Source organism: Lissotriton vulgaris, chromosome 9 (assembly GCF_964263255.1).
Source record: "Lissotriton vulgaris chromosome 9, aLisVul1.2, whole genome shotgun sequence".
In the NCBI taxonomy this organism is placed as follows: Eukaryota; Metazoa; Chordata; class Amphibia; order Caudata; family Salamandridae; genus Lissotriton; species Lissotriton vulgaris.
This window is the reverse complement of record NC_141697.1, coordinates 762,098,535-762,124,796: the sequence shown is the minus strand read 5'-3', so window position 1 is coordinate 762,124,796 and position 26,262 is coordinate 762,098,535. Positions and strand designations below refer to the sequence as shown.

At 47.0% G+C, this 26,262-nt stretch overlaps 1 protein-coding gene across 1 annotated transcript in view; it reads right to left on the bottom strand.

Annotated features, from left to right (window-relative positions):
* Window positions 1–26,262, bottom strand: part of LOC147692216 (WD repeat-containing protein 62-like) — an 846,473-nt gene that overhangs the window by 135,404 nt on the left and 684,807 nt on the right. The window contains exon 28 of the mRNA XM_086938490.1: window positions 18,684–18,750. Within this exon, the coding sequence (XP_086794616.1) occupies window positions 18,684–18,750 (67 nt within the window). The remainder of the gene's footprint in view (window positions 1–18,683; window positions 18,751–26,262) is intronic.

Sequence of the window (26,262 nt, the reverse complement as noted above, 5' to 3'; positions counted from 1 at the left end):
CTGTTATTTTTTTTTAAAGTGAGGTAGCTTAGTAAGGTAAGGCTCACCACTGACATATGCAGTGATCTGATGATCACAGGTTCAAATCCCTGCGTGGCAGACTCAGCCACGGTAAATTGAGTGCCATTTAACTTGGTTATGTACAGCAGTTTGAAATGGCTGAAAAGTGCTATGAAGAGCCATTTATATTAAAATTACTGCTCAATAAACCTTTAGGTATTCACGGGTAGCTTTTGGCGACCCTCTGTTGCATTGTGTTTTACTATAATTCAATAAAAAAAAATTAGATCTATAGATAGTGTCATCTCTTGGAATACCACAGTTAATTGCTAGTGCAGGGCAGGTAGCAAATGCAGGCAGCTGAAGATGGTGCAGCATCGCTTAGTTGTGTGTCATATACACAAAGGCAACAATCAGGGTGAAGGGCGCAATTCATTTGCGGTACAAGACAAATATTAGCTGCCATATTTGCTTGTAAGATAATCTTGTGTAAACGTCAATTCAGGGTTGTCAAGTTGAGCAATGTTTTTCCCTGACAGTTACCACTTTGGTTTACAAAAATGGTCAAATGTAACAAGAGAAGTCTTTTCACAAAAAAACACCCAAAAAAAGTTATAGGCACCATAGAGAGGATGTGACGTGTTGCCTTATTTTATGTGTGTATCAGCAAGTAGTCGATCGCTACAACAGGCAGACTTAACAACTAATTTCTCATACTTTCTACCAAAACTAAATAGATTGTGCCCACACATACGTAGTAGGTTAAAGAAGAGCTTTTGGGAAACTGCACTTAGCATCCATACATTTAACAGAGCAGACCAAGTTGATGGTTTTATATTCTTCACTTGGAGATATGGCATTATAAAATCATTATGTTATACAAATACATTTAGTTAACTAAGGCAACCTGGAGAGTTGTTTCACATTCATTTCTGGCTTCATTCTTTAAAATAAGCAACACTGGCTACCAAAATTAGTTTTAATGAGTGTGATTCACGTTACAATGTAATTAGAATATTTACATTATATAGAATGTTAGCACACATTACAGCGCCTCATGGGAACAGTCCAGTCCAGGCTGCCTGCCAAGCCAGGTCCTTGTTGGGCCATGGACAAGCATATTGGGACCGGTTGGGGTTTCGTCTCTCATCAGCCAAGCTAGCTTGAATCTAGTGACGCCGGGAGCAAGGGAACCACGTCTCGCCTTTGGGACCTTATAAGTGTTTAGACATGCAACAGTTGATGTTGTTGCACCAAGGATATTGTAGCTGCATAACTAAATACTTATAAGGTTCCAAAGGCGAGAACTATAAGCAATGCCAATGCTTGTTTCAGAACGCTACAGTCTACCATTTCAAGATTTTTGGGGAATAAAAACAACCTAAACAACTTATGCTGATATGTAAGCAAAATCCGATGCACACAACAAGTCAGTGTGATATGAATGATCACCAACAAATGATAAGGATGGAGTCACACAGATGTGTTCTTTTTGTGTCGTTTTATTGGAATGCATATATTGAGAACATGAAACCAGCCGACACGTGTTTCGTCAAGCAGGGAGTTAACCCGTGACTCTTCAGGGCTGTTGAGAGGTCATGAGAAGCGGGGTCGGTGGAACGGTGATATTTCCAACCCGGTCCTGATCGGGTGTTTTCACAAAAGTGTGATCGTACTGTTCAGGTACTCTTAAAACGTTCCAGTAAGGAGAGTGTCGGAGAGTGGTGCTTGCGGCGTGTTAAGCCGTCTATAGTAGCCGCAGTATTTCAAACTGGGGTTCGAGGTCGGTCCGAGTGTTATTGAAGGCGGGTCTCGCCGGGTATGGAGAAGACCCGGCGAGACCCGCCTTCAATAATATATGCATTCCAATAAAACGACACAAAAAGAACACATCTGTGTGACTCCATCCTTATCATTTGTTGGTGATCATTCATATCACACTGACTTGTTGTGTGCATCGGATTTTGCTTACAATTAACTACAGGGAAGGATCTTCTCCATCCCTGCTTTTCAGAGTTTAGGGTTTTCTCTGATCCATTTACAACAACCACAAGCTAACATTTCTCTTGACCCAACCACTACCTGTTGTGCGCCAAAACATTTCTGAACACTCACAAACCCCTCGCAGAACCTTAACTTATGCTGATATCCTACAATGGGGCTTTGGGCTGCCCGAATGTTGTTGATGCTTCTCAGTGGCAATGTATCAACGATTGTGCTGAGCAACAAATTTGGGGCTATAACAAAATTTCTGCTTAACCTTTATTAACAAAACGTAAACCATATTTTTTAAAAGGGCTCAAATTAAAGACCTTATATTCAAGACAACAAACTGATAGGACTTTAAGCAGAGAATACAAAATTTCCGATTTGAGTAGTATCACCTAAAAGACTAAAATGTTATACTATCCGCTCTGCTATTATATTGAACATAGGCCATACTGTTTATACAGGTATGCGGGTGTGAACATCTCTTAAACTCAAAGTAGACTTTCTTTTCTATTTTAGTATTAAATCGATTTTATTGGCAGAACACAAGGCATGTCAACACAGGACAGCGCCGCCTACAACCCAGCGGGCCGGCAAACGCCTAGTCAGTGCAAGATAGCAAGAGAATGAAAGAGAAGCACACTCAGACTGATAGTTAACACAGCATGTCGCCAAACAACCCAGACCGGGACAGACGCGTGCATAAAAAGGGGGGAATCGGCAAGTCGCCCAAACTACGAATAGGTAACTATAAAGACTGGTGTGCTGCAAAGCTTGTAAGCAGTAGTAAGCCAAAAGCCTCTAACAGATAGTGTCACATAAGTGATTCTGCTTTTGACAAGAAACAAAGAACAACAAAAAAAAGTCAACTCCAAAACCCACCCCAACCCATTCTCCCCAGAGAGCAAGAAACAAAGAAAAAGGGAGGAATCCAGTCTATACGCACTATTAGATGCCAAAAGCTGCAGAATCTATAGGGTTGAGGAAGACCAACGGGGATCAACCACGTTAGGCAGCCGCACCATCTTCGGGAATCAATTTCAGAATCTGGGGGTAACTAGGGCAGGACAGTTCCCGGAATTCAGTGGAAAGGATGGATATAAAGGTAGCCCAAATCTTGGTCCGATTTCCACCCCCCAGTATCATCCGATGTGCGGCATTCAGCACTAGCAGCATCTGTCTCCCTTGAAGACCTTATCAATATCATCAAGTATTCTCTCCCAGTATCTCGTGACCTTTGGGCAGTTCCATAACAGGTGGAGGAGGGTACCAGGGCCACCACAGCCATGCCAGCAGAGGCCATCGGAACAAGAGTGCCACTTGGCTAGGCTGCAGGGGTATAGTACCAATAAGACGCATTTTTAAAGCAGTTTCAGCATGACCTATGGAAAATACACTGTGCTGGGACCTATAAAAGACATCCTCCCATTCCTTATCTGACAGTGTGCTTCCTAGGTTCGCATCCCAGCGCCTCTGTCCAACCGTAAGTGCTTTCCGAATGCCTAGGGTGAGGAAGGAGTAGATTTAAAAAATAACCCTGTGATCGTCCATTTTACTGATGAGCCATTTCTCGAGCATCGGCCTAATTGCCAAGGGGCGCATTGTGACACCGGAGATCCAGTGCGTCATTTGTGTATGTAGGAAGAGATCGGAGCCGGAAAGGCCGTAGTCCTCTTGCAGCTCCTAGAAGGGAATGAGACCCTGGATGTCAAATAAGTGCCCTAAACAATTGCAACCGCCTTCCAACCAGCGCGTAGCTGCCCACTTGGACAAGTGGGCAGCTACGCGCTGGTTGGATCTTCTCAAATCGATCTTCTCAAACCCGGCCTTCCCGCCTGGGGGTTGAGAAGATCGGTGTCATGGGCGAAGGAAACGTGGTGAGGTTAGCCCTCACAGAAACCCTATTCCGACAAGCAGTGTGGGGCAGGTAACTGGTGAGGAGTAGAGCCCCCACGCACAAGCGGGTCTCGGCAACAAGGCTTCACAAGAGATGTGGTGGCCCGCCACAGTCTGGTCCATGAAGCCCCAGTATTTCTCCGTCATAGGATGGTTCCGTTCAACAAGGTACTGTAGTAGTGAAGCTTGGAAGTAGCATGTATTGTTAGACAAGGCGAGGCCACCCTCTTTCTTAGGGCGTTGCAGCAAATTCTTTTGCAGCCGAGGAGAGATCGGGCCCCACACAAAGCACTCAATTGCTGTCTGGGTGTGGTGGAGCGAGCGCGGCCGGATCTCCAGTGGGAGCGCTTCAAAGAGATACAGGGCCCCGAGAGGTATATTAATTTTCACAGCAGCCAAACTCCCAAACCATCTCAAAGGCAGGCGCCGCCAGCAGGCCAAGTCCTCATGGATGCGGGAGAGGAGTGCTGAATAGTTCACATCCGCCGTCTGAGTGAGTCTTTTGTGGAGGACCAACCAGAGATATGAAATACCGTCAGACACCCAGTCGAAGGCGAAGCAGGTCTGTAAGGAGTCTACTGTTGGTTGAGCTGCAGTAAGATTAATTACTTGAGACTTCTGCATATTAATTTTATAGCCAGAGACTTGGCAGAAGGTAAGTAGATCGTCCACAATAGCCGGCAGTGAGATCAAGGGGTAAGCCACCGAAAAGATGACGTCATCGGCGTAAAGGTTAATGAGATGGTGATCTAGCCCAAACGGGATACCTTGCGCCATGGGGTTATCCCGAAGCCGTTGGGCGAAGGGCTCCATATAAAGGGCATAAGCAGAGGGGAGAGGGGGCTGCCAGGTCTAGTCCCTCTCCCCACCATAAAACCGTCAGAGAGCAAGCCGTTGACCCATACAGTCGCTGATGGAGCGCAATAAATACTCGCCACCCAACGCCAAAACCTATCCTCCAATCCAAAACGCTCAAGAGTAGCAAATAAATACGGCCAATGTACACGGTCGAAAGCCTTTTCAGGCTCAACCGCCAGCAGTAGGGCTTCTTCTTACGACCAGTGTACCTTGTTGATTAAGTGGCAAATCAGTTTGGTATTGTCCCCACACTGCCGACCCAGGAGGAAGCCATATTGGTCAGGGTCGACCAAGTCGGGCATGCAAGGGTTCAATCTGTAGGCCAGGATGCTAGAGAACAGCTTCGTGTCAACGTTCAGTAGGGAGATCGGCCAATAGGATCTACAAAGCACAGGGTCCTTCCCTGGCTTGGGGATGAAGAAAATAGTAGCTTGCAACATGAAGGCCGTAAGGAAGCTCGTGTCCGCAAAGGAGTTGAACAAACGGGTGACCAACAGGGCCAGTTCGGCGCAGAAGGTTTTATAAAAAAGAGCGCTAAAGCTGTCGGGCCTGGAGCCTGCAGGAGTTTCGACCGGGCGATAGCCGAGATCACCTCCACTATACGAATGGGGGCCTCCAGAGCCTCGGCCCCCTTTATTAGAGCTCACATAGTATTTGTGTTTCATTCGGACCACTGCATGCTCAGCCCGATCAAGATCAGGACGCCGAAGCTGGAGTTGCTACTTTTCTAACTGCCACAAAATTCTAGGGGCACTGGTGCGCCTGTGGATAGCTTCCAGCTCTCAAACTTTAGCTTCTAGTTCTGCGCGCTTGGTCTGTCTGGTCTTGTGCTCATAGGCCTCGCGACCAATGTAATTTCTTCCCACACCAAGGACAGCGGCGTAGAGCCCACATCATTAAGCGCTAGGTAGTCAGTCAGACAACGCCTGATGTTGTCCACCACTGCAGAGGATCGAAGCAATGAGTCACGCAAGCGCTAGTGTGAGGAAGGGGAAGATTGCACATTGGGAAAGCGCATGGTCAAGCTAATGAGTGCGTGGTTAGACAGGGAGCGAGCCTCAATGGTGAAGTATGTGTTGCAAGCCCAAGCGGCTGGAGTAACAAGGAAGTGATCTAGGCGGACATAGGTCTAATGAGCTGCTGAGTAGTATGAAAAGTCCCGCTCGTCAGGGTGCAAGCAACGCCAGGCATCTCTGATCCCCGCATTGCGCAACCTGTCAACGTCACTCACCGACAAGGCTTCTGCGTCCCCGGACCGCGAGCCCGAACAATCCAGCCCAGCATCCATCACTAAGTTAAGGTCACCCCACACCACCATCATAGAGTCGGTGTATGAAGAACGTCAGCATATTCAGCTAGCAGGAATTTCTCCAGTCGTTCATTTGGGGAGTAGATAGAGACTACAGTAAAATGAGCGGAAGCGCAGCGCTAGTAGGCGCCCTTTGATCTCACCAATAGGTCACACCACCCAACCCTTTAAGCGCTTTGAAAGCAGAATAGCTACCCCATCTAGTTTACTATTCCCAGAGGACCAAAACTGCAGGGGAAAGTGACTATGGCGCATATAAAGCTTGCGCTATGAAGTAGGTGGGTTTCCTGAAGAAGACAAACATCACCTCAGGAGTGTTCGAGCAGGGAGAGTACTGCTTTCCATTTGGTGGGGTTGTTAAGACCCCGAACGTTGAAGTTAACTCCCTTGATTTCCTACCACTGCTACTGTTAAGGCCCTAGGTGAATCGCTGAGGGACAAGGCTTGCTGGGGACCCCCGCGGAAGGGGACTGCAAACAACGCTGGACAAAAGTATGTGCAAAAGAAAAAAATCTCACTGGAGTGTGAACCCTCCACACCCCAAAAATAGAAAGCACCCCTTGGACAACAGAATATTAACCATCTCGGGATCAGGCAGACCAGCCCGAGGAAGGTCAGTACAAGAACTGAGAAATGAACTACCGCAACAGTGTGGGAATGACAAGTGTTTGTGGGGGTGACAGGGATCAGGGAACGTGTGCCCAAACCGCTCCTGTAGCGTCTAGGAATAGCAGCCCTCCAGTCCAGCTGCGGCAAGGTCCCCAAAAGTGATCTAGACTATAGTATCAGATGGGAGACGAGAGGGCAGGGCTGCAAGTCAGCGGAGCCAGGACTACTTTTCGTTCTTTCGCCATCACTGCCAAGTCTGGTTTGTGAGACGGAAAAGGTTTGCCCACTACCTGCCAGCGTCCGGTTCTGTTTCTATTAGCGGAGGCCATTGCTTGCTGACCGGTCGACGAATCTGTAGGAGGGAGGCCCAGTAGATCAGTGGCCTCCTGCAGCAAACGCATCTGTCGCAGTCTGCCGTCATATTTAAAGATGATATGAAAGGGGTGGCCCCCGGCATAGGGGATCCCCTTCTCCCTCAGATGCAAGGGGACCGGCCGAAATTCCCTTTGCTTGAACAGGGTGACAGCAGCCAAGTCCTGGAAGAGCAATGGGGAGTGCCCTCTGACCTGCAGGGGGTGTGAGTCTCGGGCCCTCCGTAGAATGAGTTCTTTTAGCTGGAAGTTGTGTACAAATGCTAGGATATCCGGTGGCAGGGCTGAACCCAGGCGGGGTGGTCTCACTCAGGTTACCCTGCCACTCTGCACCTCGGTCGTGTGCTCCGGGCCCAACACTTGACGGAAGAGGGCCTGGACAAACTCCAAAATGTCGCCCTCCTTGGCCCCCTGTTTCACTCCCCCGAGGCATATATTGTTGCGGCGAGAGCGGTTCTCCAGGTCCTCCGCCTGTCCCTGAAGCTTGATATGCTGTTCCTTAAGCTTCAGTATTTCCTGTTGCATCATCTCCATCTCTTCATCACGCCCATTTTCGTGCTCCTCCAGTGTCGCCACCCGGTCCCCAATTTCCGAGACATCTCGCTGCACCTCCTGGAAATCCAAGGACGTTGGTCTTTGAGCTCTTGAAGGTCCTCCCTGAGCGCTGAAAAGAGCAACGTCATAAAGGCCTTTGTCGCCGGCATGTCTGCTTCATCCTGTGATCCAAAAGGCATCTCATCCCTCTGGCCAGCATGGCCCTGAGCGTCTGGTTTCTGCAGCATGTCCTTCACAGAGCGTTCCTTCTTGGGCCTAGCACTCGCCATGAGTGGTCCACCTGCAGCCTGCTTCCGTCCACTGGAGCCCCTTGGGCGAATCATCTTTCCCCTTCACGTTGGAGCCAGGCGTCCCTCACCTGGCGGGCAGGCAGGCACAAGGCCAAGGAGCTGCCCCGCCGAGCCCGATGATGTGATGCGTGAGGGTGGGTGGCCCCGGACTCGCCTGTACCCCTCACTGTTGCTCTGATAGCGTGCCGGAACTGTAGGGGCCCCTTGTTGAGCTAGCATGCAACCGTCAGTTCCCAGTGGGACGTAGTCCGGCATGGCCCTAGCCATTGCAGTGCAGCTGCACGAGTTCTCCTCGAGCCCCATCAAGCACCCCCTCTCTTCTTCTGGGTTTTAAACTCGCTGTACCCAGTCTTTGTCTAGGGAGCAGGCCCAGATTTCCCATAGAAAGACAGTGGTCCAAGCCTTGATAATGTCTAGGATGGACTATGCGAATGTGCTCTATTTAGGTACTCCCAAGTACCTATTGAACCGTCTACAGGTTGTGCAGAATTCAGCCGCCAGAGCAATTTCTATGGTTGGGCCAAGAACACACATGGTGAGTCATCTGAGATCACTGCATTGGCTCTCATTAAAAAATAGAGTTGATTTTAAATCTTTGGTGTTGGCCTTCAAGGCGATACACAACAGCGGGGCACAGTATATTAGAAAAAGAGTTATGCCCTATACCCCAGCTAGGACCTTGAGGTCATCAACCCAACATTTGTTGGTAATGCCTAAATTCTGTAGTGCAAGGAAGGGTGGACGCTCCTTTCAGGTGGTAGTGAGCAGCTTATGGAACTCGCTGCCTCTACTCCTGAGGCAAGAAGTAGAGCTCCTGAGATTCAGACGCCAACTCATGACCTGGCTGTTCCAACAACAATGAGATCTTTGTTTGAGTGGGGAAACTGTTGTCTCTCGCAACAGGGTCTTTTTCCTTTTCTTTCTTCTCTCTCCTTAAGCGCCGGGACACTCTTCGGAGTAGCCGTGCGCGTGTACAAATGCCCCATAACATTAACAGGGGAGCCCCACAATCCTGCCCCGGGGGCGATGGATTCCAAAGGGGCAGTGCGACCGTTCGCTCCACGAGCTGCTCACTCACCAATATCTGCTGTGGGCTCACCAGTCCGTGCCCATTACTGTGCTTGAGCACCCCTGCTTCCACCCTGCGCTATATTCCAGCTCAGCCAAGAGCCTCTAGGCCGCTCCCAAGTGTGCGTTCTCCAGATCTGCAGTCTGTCCCCGTACCACTGCTCTAAAGCTCACCGGCCCGCTCTCAAGGCCGCTCCTGTGACGGGGGTTATTCTGCTCATAGGCCATGCAGCTATAGGGGGTGCGTTCCAGTGCAGATTGGAGCAGCAGCCCGCACCGCAATGCCACAGCATGTCACTGCCTAGGCAGGGGGCTCGTGCAGCGCGTCGAGGCCCTCTGGGAGATTGCGGCACTGCCACGCAGCGTCCTAGGCTGCAGCTTTTCCGATCAGCTCAGTCTCCGTGCACCGTCGGAGATTGCAACTCTGTCCAAATGTCCCCCAGGCAATCAGCGGAGGCTCGCTCTCATCTCCCGCCCTTCGATTGCGGTGGGTGGGGTGCTATAACAAAGATTTAGAACGGTGATGTCGGAGGGATGGCAAGCCACGCGGTCGCCATCTTGGACACACCCCTTCTTTTCTATTTTAATGCTAAAAATTAGTTTAGTGAATAAAAGAAAAATGAGGGTAGGATAGCTAAAACATCCTACAGTAAAAATTTTGGAACTTTTCCTGTTTATGCTTTTAGCAAATGCGGCAGCTACCATTCTATTTGTTTTTATTATATTTACATTGCATATTGTGGGCACTAACATAGGATTTTGATTTTAAAAATACATCTTCAATGCTTCATTCTTCAGGCTTGAATATATTTTAATTCCACGCAGTTTCATATACAGAGTGTCCGAGGCCACGATACTGCCTCGCAGACTTTCGGATCTCTCCCCGATGGCCGTTCACTCCTGATTGGCCCGAGCCGGCCCCCATTTAGAGGGCAGCTCCCCCCCCACCGCGGCCCTTGCAGGATCAGTCATACTGCACCCACAATCATAAGGCCTGCAGGAATACTTCAACCTTAATTCAGAGACCGTTTCTTCGGCAGCTACATTATGGGAAGCAATGAATCCCACTATCCGTGGATTCAACATTAGCTTCTGTGCAGCACAGCGACGGCAACACAGGCAGGCTCTGATACAATTAGAGGCTAATATTATGACATTTTAAAGACAGGGACGAGAAGATGGTGGAAGTGTGGAGCGTAGACAAATGTCTTGCCCAGCACCAATATCAGGAGACAATGGTGGAAGAGGCTCGTAGTACCTGGCCGGCCTCCTAAAGCAGAATTTACCAATGGGGAGACTAATGAGGGAAGCTCCCATATAGATTTTGTCAACAAACCACGATGCCAATCCACCTATCGACGATATGCGATGCGCCGGGTGTGGTGCTGATTAAACTGGCTGAGCTTGCAAGTACTATTGCCGCCTACAACAAAACCCTTTATGCACAAATGGAAGTGTTAAGTCCCTCACAGGTTGAGCACTTCTTCGATGATATGCCCCCCAAAGTGCGGACGAATGACGCATGGAAATCATTGGAGAAACCACTGGAAGAATTGACAGATGCAGCATCTGATCTACGGTCCGGGAAGGCTCCCATGTGAATTTTATAGGGCATACATGTCCCAACTGGGCTCGCACTACCTGAATTACAGTCCAGGAGGCGATGCAGGCCACTCATCTGCCTCCGGACAGGAAACATACCGAGATTGTGGTGTTTTTGAAACCAGGTCACCCACCTAAACCTCAAGCATCTTATCGCCGGTTATCTCTCCTAAACTAACAGGCAAGTTGTTAGCAAAAATCGTAGCCAATAGATTAATGCTTCTGATGTCAGATCTGGTCCACCCAGATTGGGCGGACTTCATGCCCCACCAGGCAACACGCTACAATATTAGACGTGCCCACAATGCAATAGCCTCAGTGGATCGGCTAGACAGACCAGCAGCACTGCTTTTAGCATACACAAATAAATCGTTTGACTCGGTCAGCTGGCCGTACCTTTTTATACTATTGAAACAACTGAATCTTGGCAAGCGCTTTCTGTCCTACGTGCGATTATCGTACACTGACCTGACTGCCTCTATGCAAATCGCTGATAGTGTCTGCCCCTCCTTCCCCATAGGGCGGGGCACCAGACAGGTATGTCCCCTGTTGCCCTATTATTTGCAATGGCTTTAGAAACATTGGCAGCCTGGGTCCACAGGGATGCTCTGGTATGTGGCTTTGACGGGACCATGGATATATCTTACCGCATTGCATTATATGCAGATGACGTCTTATTCTTCCTTACTCACATAAATCGGGTCCCAGACTCCTCCAGATAATGCAGAATTTTCGGGAAACTTCGGGTCTCTATATGAACGTCAATAAATCCACTATATGGCTGCTTAGGGGGTTATTGGGCAATGGCAGGTGGGCATCCGATTTGTCACGGGCCACAGAAAGTCTGAAATACCTAGGGGTCTTTCTTTAAGTCTGCCAAAAGATATCCTGAGACTGAAACTCCGTGACTGAAAAGGTTAAGAGGGACATTAGATCCTGGACAGGGTTACCACTATCTCTTTATGGTAGATCCGCAATATTCAAAATGATCTCCCTTCCGCATGTGTTTTATCATTTACAGAATCACCCTTAACCAGTCCCACAACCTTGGTTACGTCAGAATAACGCCATGTTGAGGCAGTTACTATGGGGGGTGGCGCGTCCCAGGTGGCAATATTCACCTGTTCCCAATCCACATACTGTTGGGGTATTGCCGCGGCGGACCTGCAAATATATCACGCGGCATCTCACCTTCAAGTGCTCAATGACTGATGGTACAGTCCGGGAAAGGATCCGGCATACACGGTGGTGCGCTGGTTGCTCAGAGACCCACCACTACATACATATTTATACAGCAGATCGGATGTTCGAGATCTGCTCTCAGCCACAAGAGTTGTGATACTTACATGGCGTCAATATCTCCGTGGAATGGGTTGGTGGGGCCACCTCACACGAGAGACACCACTATGGTGCAATAGACTACCACCCCAACTGGCTACGTTGGCGAGACCTCTAGACCGATACAAACCAGACTTACTGAGCATCGCTCAGCGATCCGCACTAACAAACCTATGGCACCTCTAGTCAAACATTTCAAAGAGAACAATCATGGCCCAGAAGATTTTAGATGGTGCGTCTTTGAAAAAATCAGACTCCCAGATAGCAAAGGCGGCGAAAAAATTAGAAAGAAAAGAGAAGTATTTTGGATCTTTTCTCTGGGAACTTTCAAAAAAGGATTAAATGCTGAGATCCCATGGGAGAACGCCATTATGTAATAACATGTCAGTTATGGTCCATGAATCTCTTACTATGTCTGCTATAACAGCTAATCTGGCCCCCCTATTACAATGTACCCCATTGTTCATGTTTAACATCTAACCTCTGGGGCCTTCCTTTATAGAACTAGGTTTTTTGCCCCAATAAGAATAATATAGCCTCTAAAATAATATATATACCATCATATTAATATAATTACATTATCATCCTTCCCTGACGACTTCCAAATATAACTAATGTGGATAATTATACAGAATATCTCTGTCTTACCCCCGGGGAGGGTAACAAAGGGAATAGATGCTAGATTTAATACCATCTTGAAATGGAATATTCCGCCCACCTACAAACGGGAAATAGTTCTTTCTATACTCTTATGTCTATATATAAAATATACCCTACAGACATTCTAAGGATCTGTCTGCAATTTCGATAACCCCGCGTGTAAGTAAATACTGCCTTTGGCACCATATTATAAATATTATAAATATTGCGCTATTATCGAATGTTATTCCAATACATGAGATTATATTGAGACATGCTCTCTTCCGTTTCTTTCTTTTTTTTAACGTACGTATTTCCGCCCTTAAAATCAGGCTGCATAAGTAACCATTTCTCGTCTTTCTAGCTCCATCTTCAAGAGATAATCACACACGCACAACAACTATGAAAGGTCGTCCATTATCTCTTTCTACCAAACCCCGGTGTAAATGAGTGCATGAATCAAACGTAATGTTGTCTGTCCACTCTTTCTATCACACCCTGACCTGATTGACCGTTTTTCGCGCCCTAATTTCAGCTTAAAAAGAGCAGTAATTAGCAGAGCACACACCCACTTTCTCCGGCGAAGCCATTCCACTTTTCGTCCGCCCGGAACTGCACCATCCTGCAGCCCGTGATAGTTTTCTTTTATCAAGGTGAGAATAGTGTGCAGTTTGTATATCTAGAACCGCGCAAATCTTGAATGTGGCTCTTTACCTAATCTTAGCCTATCTGTTATTTATTTGCAGTAACCTAACAACTTTCGGAATTCAGCCGCGTTGCATCTAGCGAGTATTCCGACCTGTCTTTTAAAGCGGAACAGCACCACCTTGCTGCCGGCATTTAGATATCTTTTTAAAAGGTAATTATTCTTTGGCCACAGTTCCTTCGGCGTGACGCTTAACGTTTAGTATCATAGCATAGTTTTTCATTACAATCCAGCGCTTGTCATTTTTTGACCCAGCGCTTGTACAGGCAGAAACTTATGCTCGCTACAACATTATTTATATCTTGCAGCCTTTCCAACGCCATGGGCCTGTTTTAAAAATTCGATAAGGCTACCACAATTGAAAGATAAATAACTACAAATCTCAAGGTAAATCTCACAATTCTGGAGTTTACATCTCTGTGGGCTTAGCTCGATCTCTCTGGCGTTTAAAAGTATAAGATGGTCTCCATTATAATCTAGTGCTTGTCATTTATTGACTCAGCGTTTCTTTTTTAAAAAGTAGTAACTAATGCTCGCTACTATATTATCTATATTTTTCAGCCTTTCCAACGCCATGGGCGTCTTTTAACAAATTCGACACGGCCACAATGATTGAAAGACAAATAACTACAAATTTAAAGGTAATTTTCGTAACTCTCGAGCCCACAACTAATTGAGCACTCTAGGCCGTTACAGTTTCACTATAATAGCTATCAATGTAGAACCAACAAACAGACGAATGATCTAGCATCAGTTTATATATATTTTCTATATATTTGCCTATAGTGATTGTCACCCACCATCTACTGAACATTATCATGAAGGGAACCACCTCGCCACAGTGAGCCACCATATCCTTGCAGCGATAACATTAGGTAATCTTCTCTTTTTTTATAGAAATCCAGCTATTTGCTCACTTAGGAAACTGCTCAACCAATAACGAGTTCTATTAATTTGTTTCCTGTGTTATATATATGGCAACATGAACCCTTAGGGAATAGCTCCATCTATATCAGCATTTACAGCTACAAGATTAGCCATATCTGGTTAACTTATATTTATATCGATCTATGATCACACCAACAGATTTGTACTCTCTCAGATAAACTACAGGTGTACTAAACTACTTTGTTGCACTAGGCCATTGGTCTTGAGCTGACCCATTGTGTTCAAAGATGTTCTCTGCCTTTTTCTATCATGCAGTCGTTTTTTGTTTAATATCAGGTATCACCTTCATCAAGTGGCCCCATTTATCTGGTTTTGGCTTTCCTTTCTATTTATAACAAAGAAGTTATCATCGATTCTTTTGACATGTAAGTGACTTGCTTTATATAAATTCAGAACTGAGATCACACCACTTCATATAGGATCAGTTTTAAAATATGAGTCCCTTTTTGGGAAATTATTTATGAATTTTGTGTAGGACAATCATTTGTACCAATATCACGGTTCCTTATGTTTAGCTGAGTACGGCACTAATGTTGTAAATATATCAATCTATTATATGACGCTAGGTGACCAATTAATAAGTCTGGACCTTTTGGTTAGATTAAGAATTGTTACAAAGTCTATCTTTATGAGACAATTTGTTAGAATTGTGATTAGATAGGTGTATTATCAAAATGTATAAGACTATATGCACTGTTATCTATAACTGCGTTTCCTATAATATTCTTTACAGAGTTTCATCAAAGACTCCTGAAGAAGGCAGTTCTTCCACTGCCGAAACGCGCGTCGAGTCAATTTAACTAATTTGTTATAAGTGCATTTGTTGTCTCAGTAAATATCTCGCTTTTTTATATAATTGTCATAACTAGCCAGGATTCATTTTGTTATTATTATGTTTTCGCTTTTTAATGAATGTAATTGATGTATTGTTTTATTGTTTCATATAGTTTGACTTATCACCGGAGTCTCTATATGATTTTTATCCATGTTTAATTAAATATATATATTTTTTAATATACACATTATCTCCCGACAATTCTTCTTCTCCTTTGGTCCCAGCTTGTTTGGTCACTTATTCTGTGGATGGCCTAGGATTTTGAACTCACATTGGCAATAGACTACCACTCCAACTGGCAGATTTGCAGGGATTTCACAGCTGGGATAATATTGGGATTTCCTCATTGGGGGATGTCATGCATGGTCACAACCTAAATAATTTAAGGACTTACGCAAAGAGTATTCTATGCCTTAAAGCCAATTTTAAAAATACTTGAAACTCCGTCATACACTGACGCCATAGGTAGTTAACCTCACAACCTTGCCTGATTAGGGCAAACTGCTAATGGGAGATCCGGGTTGACCACAAAATCTCGAAAATATATTGAATGCTTATTACATATAGTATAACCACCCTAGAGGCCCTCAGAAAGGCATGGCATGCAGATCTCTGCCCCCTTGACAATGATGATTGGCATAGGCCTTGGAGCCCCCCAGAGGAGCGGCCACCTCATCGCCCCTTTGATTGATTCAGTTCAAATATCTACATAGGGCATATTTCACCACATATAAGTTGTGGAGGGCAGGGCTAATAATCCCCTGAGTGTCTTCGCTGTGGGCGTGCTGAAGGCACCTTCCTTCATACTATAGGGACCTACACTGCTCGCGATAGGTTCGGGGGGGGGATAGTATGCCTCGCCGAGGTGTTAGAATGGGAACTACCTAGGTCTCCTAAATTGGCCTCATTACATAACGCCGAAGGGATCTGGGGCAACCGATACTAGCGAAATATCTTATTTTTGGGCATCACACTCGCTAAAAGTGATATTGATCAGCTATGGAAGGCTGATTCGCCTCCTCGGTGGGGGTATGGAAAAGGGGGATGGATTTCTGCATGATGCTGGAGGTGTCTGTCTTTAGAGCGCGAGGCTGCCCCCAGAAATATGTGAAGGTTTGGCAACGATGGGCAGACTTCAGGGGCATTACCTTAGATCTTCTAAGGTCGACTGCTAGAACTCTAGATGAGGAAGTGCAGTCATATGGATGAGAAATGTACTAAACTTAGGGCTGGAGCACCCGTATATATTGGGTGCCGCTTGGAACTCCATCAGAAACACATGGACAAGTTACATCACAGTATGTTCAAATATTTACTGGTTTTGTTTTTGATTTATAATGCCATGCTGCTTCATGTTACGCTATACATTTATATGTCTGGCTTCTTAAGGCAAGGAAATAAAATAAAATATGCTGTGATAAAAAAATACGTCTTTAAATAGTATCCTTTTTTCCCGTAGTGGGCTTGAGTGTGCTATCCCTTAATGAAAGAGGGTTTGGGGTTCCACTGATTTCCTCATAATGTTTTATGGGATTGATAGTTACCCAAAAGGCATCTCACTAAAGTTTTGCTCAGTGGGTTGAGGGATGGTTGTTGTCCAACTGGTTTTCTGTCTCTGGTTGGCACACATACGGCCAGATTCATGAAACGAAAATCGTCTCGCAAAGGGCCAGATTCTGAGAATCTGGCCCTTTGCGAGCGCAATTTTTGCATTTGGGATTCATCATCCCAAATGCAAAAATCGCTATTATAGAATTCGCAAATTTGCGAGCAATTGCATTTAAGGAATCTCTATTTGAGATTCCTTAAATGCAATTCATGATACATTTAAAAAATGCGATTTCGCAATTTTGGGCCGCTATTTACCGTGAAGTCAAACCTCGTGGTAAATAGCGGAAACTTAGAAAATGCACTTAAGTGCATTTTTCTAAGTTGTATGTTACACACACACATGTCCTTGGGACATGTGTGTGCGTAACACTAGTGTCCAATGTCATTTCAGGGGTGCAACAGGGTGTCCTTTGGACACCCCTGCACCCTTGAAATCGCAAACTCAAAATGCGAATCGCTAATAGCGATTCGCACATCGATATGTCATCCCATTCATTCCTATGGGCCTTTAGGCCCATAGGGATGACTCAGGAGTTATTCCTTATTTGTGATTAGCAATTAGCTAATCGCAAATAAGGAAGCTGTAGGAATTGCAAAAGAAATTGCGATTTGTACATGAATCCCTTTTTGCGAGTCTGTAATAGCGATTCCTTAATAATCGCTATTACAGACTCGCAAAACGGGACTTTGATGAATCTAGGGGTAAGTTCTTAGTGATAGAGGATCTAGAAAACCTATTTTTGTGTTCTAGAGCAATCTAGAGAATATATCAGTATAGCTAGTAGGTCTTAGCTGTCAAGCCTATTGACTTTGCCAACGCCTTTTCATTCCAGATAGCATGCTTCCACAGCAGCCCTCTTTTAACCTATCTTTGAACGCATTGTTATTTTTTTTTAAATCCTGTCCAGAGATGGCTGCTATGGATGTGCCCCCATCTTCGTTGGCTAACTTTCAATCTATTTTTATTCATTTTAACAAATCCCGTTCAAAGGTGGTCAAGAGGATACTTGCCATCTTTGAAGAAATTTGTTTAGATGAAAGAAAAGCTATTTAAAGATGCTCAGCACACATGAATGCTAAAGCGCTTGCAGCCATATTAGAATAGTCTAATACATTTTAAAATGGCCCCCTGCCAAAAGAATGGGGGCATAGAAAACGGTGTAGGGACTGGTGGCAGGAAAACGACGCTGGGAAGCAGGTGAGAAAGGAGAAGTGTGTTAAAGTGAAGGGTGTGGGGTGAAGGAAGAGCAACAAGAGAAAATAGTCCCTATGGCTTACGGGGTAGGGGCGGCACAGCAAAGCAAGGTCAGATGCAAGGAGATACACCATACATTCAAAACACAGACAGGAGCAGTTCTGGGAAGGAAAAACACACAAATAGAGGAAAAGCGTCAAATTAGGGAAGTGAGACAAAAAAGCTATTTAATCACATACCAGAGACTGACTTGAAGCCCACTCTAAGTTTATGAAATGTATTGGAAACAATATGTTCCAAAACACTGCTAAGCGGTCTGTAGGTGAGCTCTAAAAATAAATTAAATAAAATGGCCCCAAGCTTAGCTGGTGAAGATTTGTATAGAAGCATTTACAGTTAGGGTCAATGTGAACTTTCATAGAACACTGAAATAATGTTAAAGTAAGGTCGCCAGAAAGAAGAATGATAATCACAGACTACATTGCAGCATTTTTTTTTGCAACCTACATGTTGCACCGCATAACCAGTACACAACTGCTCCAACTCTACAAGGGCTTTCTCACACAGACTGAGATGTGCACTGAAGCATAATCAACTGACACTGGCTTTCTGGCTGCCTTATACTTTTCCTAAAAACATATTTCAGCCATAGAAGACTTACTCCTCTTTCACAAGATCATTGAAAACTATTATTTTGCTACACAAAACTGTGTCTGTGATATCTGCTGCAGCAAAAGATTCATGAGTGGGCTACATCAATTCCATCAGAAGGGGCACATAAGGAGTCAAACTTAAACAAAACAGAAATGAAACAATGCCTGGATCCCAATAGAGCAAATAACTACTGTATTTAGTCAACATTACCTTTTTGATTAGATCCCTTTGAATCCTTCTTCTTTGTCAAGTCCACAGTCATTTTCCCAAGGGTTTTCTACATTGAAAAAAATGAAAATCCTGTTAGGCAAATAATACATATATCTCAATGGGAATGTCTGAATTACATTTCTGTAAAACATTATTTAAAACCTAAAAGCTTGTGTGACAAAGGTGTCCATATAGAATCCAACCTCTGCATCTTCACCTTAACTGGCAAATTGTTAGTCATGCTCACAATGATATTTTTTCCAAGCAACTGGGCAAAAGATTTGCTTTGAAGCAAGTGATTAGCTATGCTTGGATCTGTTGAAAGTCCTCTGCAACTTCGCCTGAGCCAGCAATGTACACCTAGGGCCTCATTCGTTTTCTGGGGTATTTCTGAAAGGCAACATCATCTAGGAAAATGCTCCAACACTGGGTACATGCTAAACTTGCAAACTAGTTGCAATCCCCATTTGTGCACAAACAATTGTTGGTTGCCAAATCGGGATTGCGTCTCTATTATATGTGGGCCTAAGTGGTTAGAATAATGTATGCATTACTTTCACTTAAATACAGACTAATAGTAAACAAATTATACATATATTCTGTTATAGCATTCTATGCATCAGTAGTCAAGTGGTGCATTAATTGATGGTCCTATATTTGTAATAAAGTCGATCATCTTGAACACATAGCACAGAAAACAACTTCATGAAATGTGAGCTAAGAGATCAGAGTGACCCTAAGTAAGAAATTAAGAATGATTTGGTTATAACTGACTTCACAACATGAACAAGTCATCACTCCTGATATAAGGCTAAACAACAGGTCCTGATTGCAGCCTCTCAGATCTACATGGGGACCTGGAAACTGAAAGCCCTATCTGATACTTTACATTCATGAACTAAAAGATTTCAATGTTAACAATATCACAATATAACAATGAAACATTACTGTAGAAAGCGTTACACAACACAACCATGAATAAAAATTCGTAATGCACTCTCTGTAGAATTGGTGTTTGAAGAATGAGTGACATAGAGAATAGACTAACAATGTATGTGCAAGGCACTAGAATTTGTATTTTTATTAAGAAGACTATTCTAGAATGATAATGCAGTTTTTTTTAGGGTGGATGCAGATGGACTTAGAAGCCTCGCTTGATGTCACTGCACTATACAAGGAGTTTGTTTACTTAACAGGAACTGCATTATTATACCTTACTGATTGTCATTTGGTGACAAAGAGAAAGATCAGTCATGACACAGGTCTACGGAATTTTGCACCATTTTTGCTGCTGGTTCTTTGCCAAGTGAGTTATGTTCAAGGCTTAGTGGGTGTAGATTGGAAAATGTGTATAATTTTTTTAGTTCTACAGGCACAAAGTTACTTATATTCTCTAGTGTGTTTTCTTGTTATTACTTAACATATTTCTCAGCCTTGAAGTTTCCCCAGGCATCAGGTTGGGTCGTAAAGTACGAGTTACTTACCTTCGGTAACAATGTATCTGGTAGAGACGATTCTAGCTGCAGATTCCTTAACGTAGAATTATCCTCAGGAGTGAGACTGGATTCGGATTTTTTTTGCCACAGCATCCCTGTGCACCGGGGGGGCGGCATCACGGGACTCCGCCCTGGCGTTGTCCAGGTACGTGACGTCAGCGAGGTCACATAAGTCCCACCCAGGCGCGCCTACGTCAGTTTTCTTCTAAGAACTTTTCCGCGCCACAATGCGGAGCCATCAGACAAAACTGTGAGAGTATAGGAACAGTGTGCAAAAAAAGCAGAAAATTGGAAAAAAGGGAATGGTGAGGAACAACACCATAAAGAGCAGTGCCAGGCACTGCAGTACCCAAAAGCAGGGAAAAGAATAAAGAACAGAGCCCAGCACTGAGCAGCAACCCTGCCAGTACGGAGATAGCACCCCCTGGAGGCAAAAAACATATGTTAAAATGACATGATCACATGGAGCAGGACTTCAACCCCCAACCAATAACAATGAAGGGGAACCAGTCCGGGACAAACAAGGAACGACAAAACTCCAAGACAGCCCCATCAAAGAGTTTGACAACCCCCATAAGGAACAACGGGCAGAGGCACAGCCAAAAGGCCCCAACCTAGAGGGTAGCAGACAGCCCAGAACCCTAGTAATAAAGGGGGGAGGGAGGTGCGTGGGCAGAGTGGCAGGTAGGCCCCAACCTTGAGCAACCAGAGCATAAGGGCACAGAAGCACCTATAAACATATCCTCCAATGTGCCAAAAGGGGAGGAAAAGGAACAAAAACAGGACGAACATCCAGTCAGAGAAAGAGGGGAAGAATGCACTCACAAAAGACATAGCCACCCACAGGGAGGCGAGTGCAGAAGACCAAGCCAAAGTTCCTCGCAGAACAGGGAGGAAGGGCAGGCCATGAAGGAATCTGCGGCTAGAATCGTCTCTACCAGATACATCTTTACCGAAGGTAAACAACTCGTACATCTGATAGAGACTACTAGCTGCAGATTCCTTAATGTAGGGTTGATACTCTAGCCATACCCAAGGGGAAGGAGGGTCGGCGAAAGGACCACACCAGCCTGGACATAACAGAGGTCCCACAGGGGACGAGTTCCAAGGACAGGACAAGGAGCCCTATCCCCCCCAGGACAAGGGGAGCCCCTGCAATCAGAAGACCACCGACCCCAAAGGGGATGCGGGAAAAACAAAAGAAGAGGGAGCCGTCCTCACTCAGCAGAGGAAACCAGGGCAAGACGAAAGGAGGCCAAAGCGCCCCACGCCCATACAATGCAACAGAACCTCTGGCCTAGGCAAGGAAGAGGAGCACTGAGGGAGAAGAGCAACCTAGAGACTCCAAGGAGAAGAGGCAGAGCAAGGCAAGCCCCGCCAACAGAACACACCAGTGAAGAGGACAGCCAAGCCTATCACCGCCAGAAGGCCATAGACCAGACAGAACGGCACCGTCAGCAATAAGCAGGTGGAAGCAGAAAGAGCATCTCGAGGATACCCAGGAAGAACCGTCCATCGCTACGCAGGGAAAGACTGCGCCCGAAAGAAGGACAGGGAACCCAAGAACCATCTCATCCCCAGGGAGGGGAGGCAGAACTGAGTGCAGGTCCCACCGGAAGAAGCAGACAAGGCATGGACGACCGTCCCACTAAAGCGCCCAGAAGGCACAATGGTGCAGTAAACAGGTAATCGCCACTGGCAAGCACAGCCAGACACCGAGAACACCACGGAACGATGCTCTCAGGGCAAGTCAGGCGCCAGCCAAAGACAGAGAGCAGGAAGGCGCAGGGGGGAGTCCGCACACACGGCCCAAAAAGAAAGTGGAACCAGACAGAGCCAGGACGCCAGGCCGCAGACAGCAGACCAGGCGAACAGCGTAGCGACCCCGGAGAAGGACACCCTGGGGCACAACTCAAGCCATCAGCAAGAGGATTGCATTTGCAACATACCGTAATGCCACGGAGAGCAGAGGCCTAAAGGCGACCACAGTTCCCCAGCACATGACAGAGCTATATAACAGCTACCACTACCCCACATATGGCATGTTAAGTTTCAAGACAAGGGAACCTCTTAGGAAAAAACTACCGTAGCAGAGTACAACAGAAAAGACCTGCGGAAAAACCCGCAGAAGGCGTGTCAAACAACCAAAAAGAAAAAACAGAAGTCCTAGTCTCGGGGCCAGCAAGGGGTAAAAAACCCAAAGCAAAAACACACAGTCAAGAAGGGCCGGCCAGCAGCTAACAGAACCACAGTCCCAACGAGGAGGACTTGAATGCACATGAAGCACACAATTCACACAACTGGGGCGACCCGCCCCAATGGAAGAACATCTCCCTAAAACCAGGACAACTCACAGGTCACTGAGGGGGAGAAGGAGGAGGAGGCCGAAGGCCCGCCAAGAAACTCTGAATGGCCGAGTCCACAGGGGCGTGGAACAAAAGAGCGCCATCGAAAGGAAGGTCCACCAACCGTTCCCAAACGTTCTCCGGGAACACACTGTCCCGAAGTCAGGCATGGTGACTAAGTGCAACCGAAGAAGCCATGGCACGACCAAGCACCTCCGAGATGTCCAGAACGGAGCTAAGAATGAACGCCGCCAGCTCCTGGCCATCAAACGCATGGTGCCGCAAATCAACACAAACACCTTCCTGAAAAGCGGCAGACCCAAGGGACTCCGCCCGAGTCCCACAAGCAAGAAGTGGCTCTAGCCAAAACACACAAAGTGTTGAGGGCCCGCAGAGTCGTACTGGTCGAGGCGAACATGTTGAGCCCCCAAGAGTCCAGCCAGCGGGCCTCCCGTGATGGGGGCGACAACAGCAGCGGCAGGGAGGGGAAGGCAGTCTGCAAAAGAGGACCTCTGGCAGAGGGGTGGAGGGAAAGACACACCGGGTCACGCGGCACCAGATGGTGATGGTGCAGAAGGTGTTGGGGCACCGGGTCCCCCTGTGGCGGGACGACAACAAAGTCCTCAAATGAGAAGAATGGAGCGAACCTTCAAAGGGAAGCAGCAGCTCCCTACCACCAGAGCCCTGATGAAGAACCTACAGAAGATGATCCGTGGGAAATGGGCAGCTGGATTACCCATGCGCAAAATTCCCACAGCCGTGGAAACAGAGCGAGCGAAGGCCGCACCCGCCTCCGTGGGGCCCTGCGGAGGGGAGAGCAGCTCCTCGGTAGGCGATGGCTACAAGCTAAGGCGACCGTCCCCCAAGCCAACCAGAGGGAGGAAGGGCCAAGTCCGGAAAGGAGGAAATGGGACAGAGGAGTGGGGGACCTGCGGCTCCTCCGGCGAAGACCGCAGTGACGGCGAGGAGCCGTCCTTAGACGACGTCGGGGAAAAAGCCACAATGCGACGGCCCGTCTCCGGCGAGGACGACAAAAGCAAGCGCCGAACCTCTGGAGAAGACAAGGCGTCCGAAGATGAGTCAAAGATCCGACGTTGGTCTGGCTTTGTATAGTTCGCAATCTGAGGCAGGACATCGTCGTCTGTCGCAAGGGGAAACGCCGGGCTGGCCTCTGCTACAGCACAGGGCGCAGAAAACCGGAGCTGGGCTGGAGCCGGGACAGCGAAGGAACGGCGCCGACTCGAACTCCGACGAGGCAGCCGCCTGCGTGGAGGGACGAGAGGAACCCGGGGAGGGACGAGTCGTCCCCCGCCAGCCTCGACCCATGACGGGACGAGAGGGGCCCTTCGCCGACCCCTGTTGCGCCACCAGGGCCAGCAGCCGCCGGCGCCATAGCAGTGTCACCTTGGTCTCAGACAAGACCGCGGCCTGTACTGAGGGCCGAGAGGGGCCCGGGGATGCGTCCCGAGCCCCGGCGACCTCCCGCGACACCACAGGGACTCCCGCAGGAGTTTGTGGTGAACCAGAGGCACCATGGTCTGAAGGAGGAGCCCCCGAAGGGCTGCACCCCAATGGCACTACATCCTCCGAACCCGGATCATTACCAGTCGGCCACCACAGGGGGCCCCGCACACTGCAAGGGATCCGCTGATGCCCCAGGATGGGAAGGAGGAGGAGGAGGTGAAGCTATCTCCATCTGAGCTCTAGTTGCCCCCACACCGGTAAACGGCGGATAGGGGGACGATGCGCGGGCCGCATCACCAGCGGAGAGCCACCAAACAGGCCGGGGACCGGCCCTCTGGGACAAACTGCAACACTTACCGACAGGTGAGCGACGCTCTTCTGGCCTGGGAGAGGGACGATGACGACGACGGAGGCAGCAGCTTCGAAAACCCTCGAGGTGACGAAGCCGACCTGGACATGCGAGCTGAGAGAAGTTTCATCCAGCGCTCCCGCCGGGACTTTGGTTTCATCTGCTGGCAAGCCTCACAATCAGTGGAGTCGTGGTGTTCCCCCAAACACCACATGCAGATGAGGTGAGGGTCTGTCGCCGACATCAGGCGGCCACAAGACGTGCACGTCTTAAAGCAATAGCGAAAGGGAAAGGACTGGACAGGCCCGGAGGACAATCCGGATCCGCGTTGCACGCGGAAAAGGAACAAACGGATGTAGGCGCGCCGGGGTGGGTTTTATGTGACCTCACTGACGTCACATACGCAGACAACACCTGGGCGGAGTCGCGTGATGCCGACCCTCCGGTGTGCAGGGATGCTGTGGCAAAAAAAAATCCGGATCCAGTCTCACGCCTGGGGATAATTCTACGTTAAGAAATCTGCGGCTAGTATTCTCTATCAGATGGACTAGTAGACATGTAGGGGGTATGCTGATTAAACATCGATCAAGTCGGGCGCCTGAAGTTTTAGGAGGAGACATTCTCTTGCACACTGGAAAACAATTTGGTAAAAAGCTTGTCAACTGATGAGAAAAAAGTAGCCACTAGCTCCAGCTCCGCCTACGAAGGCACAGAAAGAACGGATGTTAATGCATTTGGGTTGTGCCTTTATGGTTTTCTAGCCTTTATGTTTGGGGCAGAGCAGGGTCGATGTGAAGCTGCGTGATGCCACCCACTGGCACAAAGAACTATGATGAAAAAAAGCCTGGCTTCACTGTGATGCCTGGGGAAATTCTAATATGGGTAATCTGCAGTCATAAGTATCCCCCAGAAACTTTACTTGGCTGCATTTCCACTCAGATATTAGATATCAAAGCCTACCTTGGTTTGAAAATCTGTAAAGGTTCCAGCTCAGTACAAAAGATATAACCAACACGTATTAAGAAAAAATGCAAATGTCTTTGGATCTCCAGAGAACCTTGATGGTGGTGCTGAGGGTGTAACTGGAGTCATTGAAGAACTAGAACATGTGAAAACGTGTAATCTCGCAAGGAAGGTTGCAGTACCCATGAACCTGGAAAGTCTTAGCATCTGTGGGCATTGGTATTCTAGTGGCATTGTTCTGTTCTATCTTACAAAATTACCTATCTTTTGCTTAACTCTGAAGTTACTTACCTTGGGTTGTGCTCCTATTGGTAGATACCTCACCTTTAGAATGCCCCCAGGCACCAGTCTGGATTCAGAGAATTCACCATTAATGCTCCCATGTGCTGCCAGATGACCAATACAGCTCTGCTGTGAGGCTGTTCTGCTCCAGAAGTGCCGGGGCTGAGCCACATATAAGCACAAGTCCTGCATGCTGGGGTAAGTTTTTTTAATCTTTCTATTTCCACCCCTTCAGATAAGGATCACTTAGTATAAATTGTAGGTGACAGTGTGCTGCATTCAAACTTTGGACTTTATCATGATATACAGAATTTCACCCCACAGAGGAGGGTGGGAGAGCAGTGAGGGATCTGCAGTTAGAGAGATCCACCAGAAAGAGCATTGCTGAAGGTAACAAACTGGTTCCGAAGGATACATTTAACAGCAGATTTCTCACCTAGAGAATAAATACAATAACACTACTCCCCAAAAGTGGATGGTCTGCGGAGTGGACTGAGCCCAAGAAGTCTTGCAGGACTAAGTGGGCTAGTTGTTCCTCCCAACAAACTTCAAGTAGTGCTTCATCAAAGTACATATGGATATAACATCGTAACCTTGCAGATGTCCAAAACCGTCCCCAGCTCGCCAATGCTGTTGCAGCGACCTTGGCTCTGCTAGAATGAGTTCGCCCGCCTGCAGGG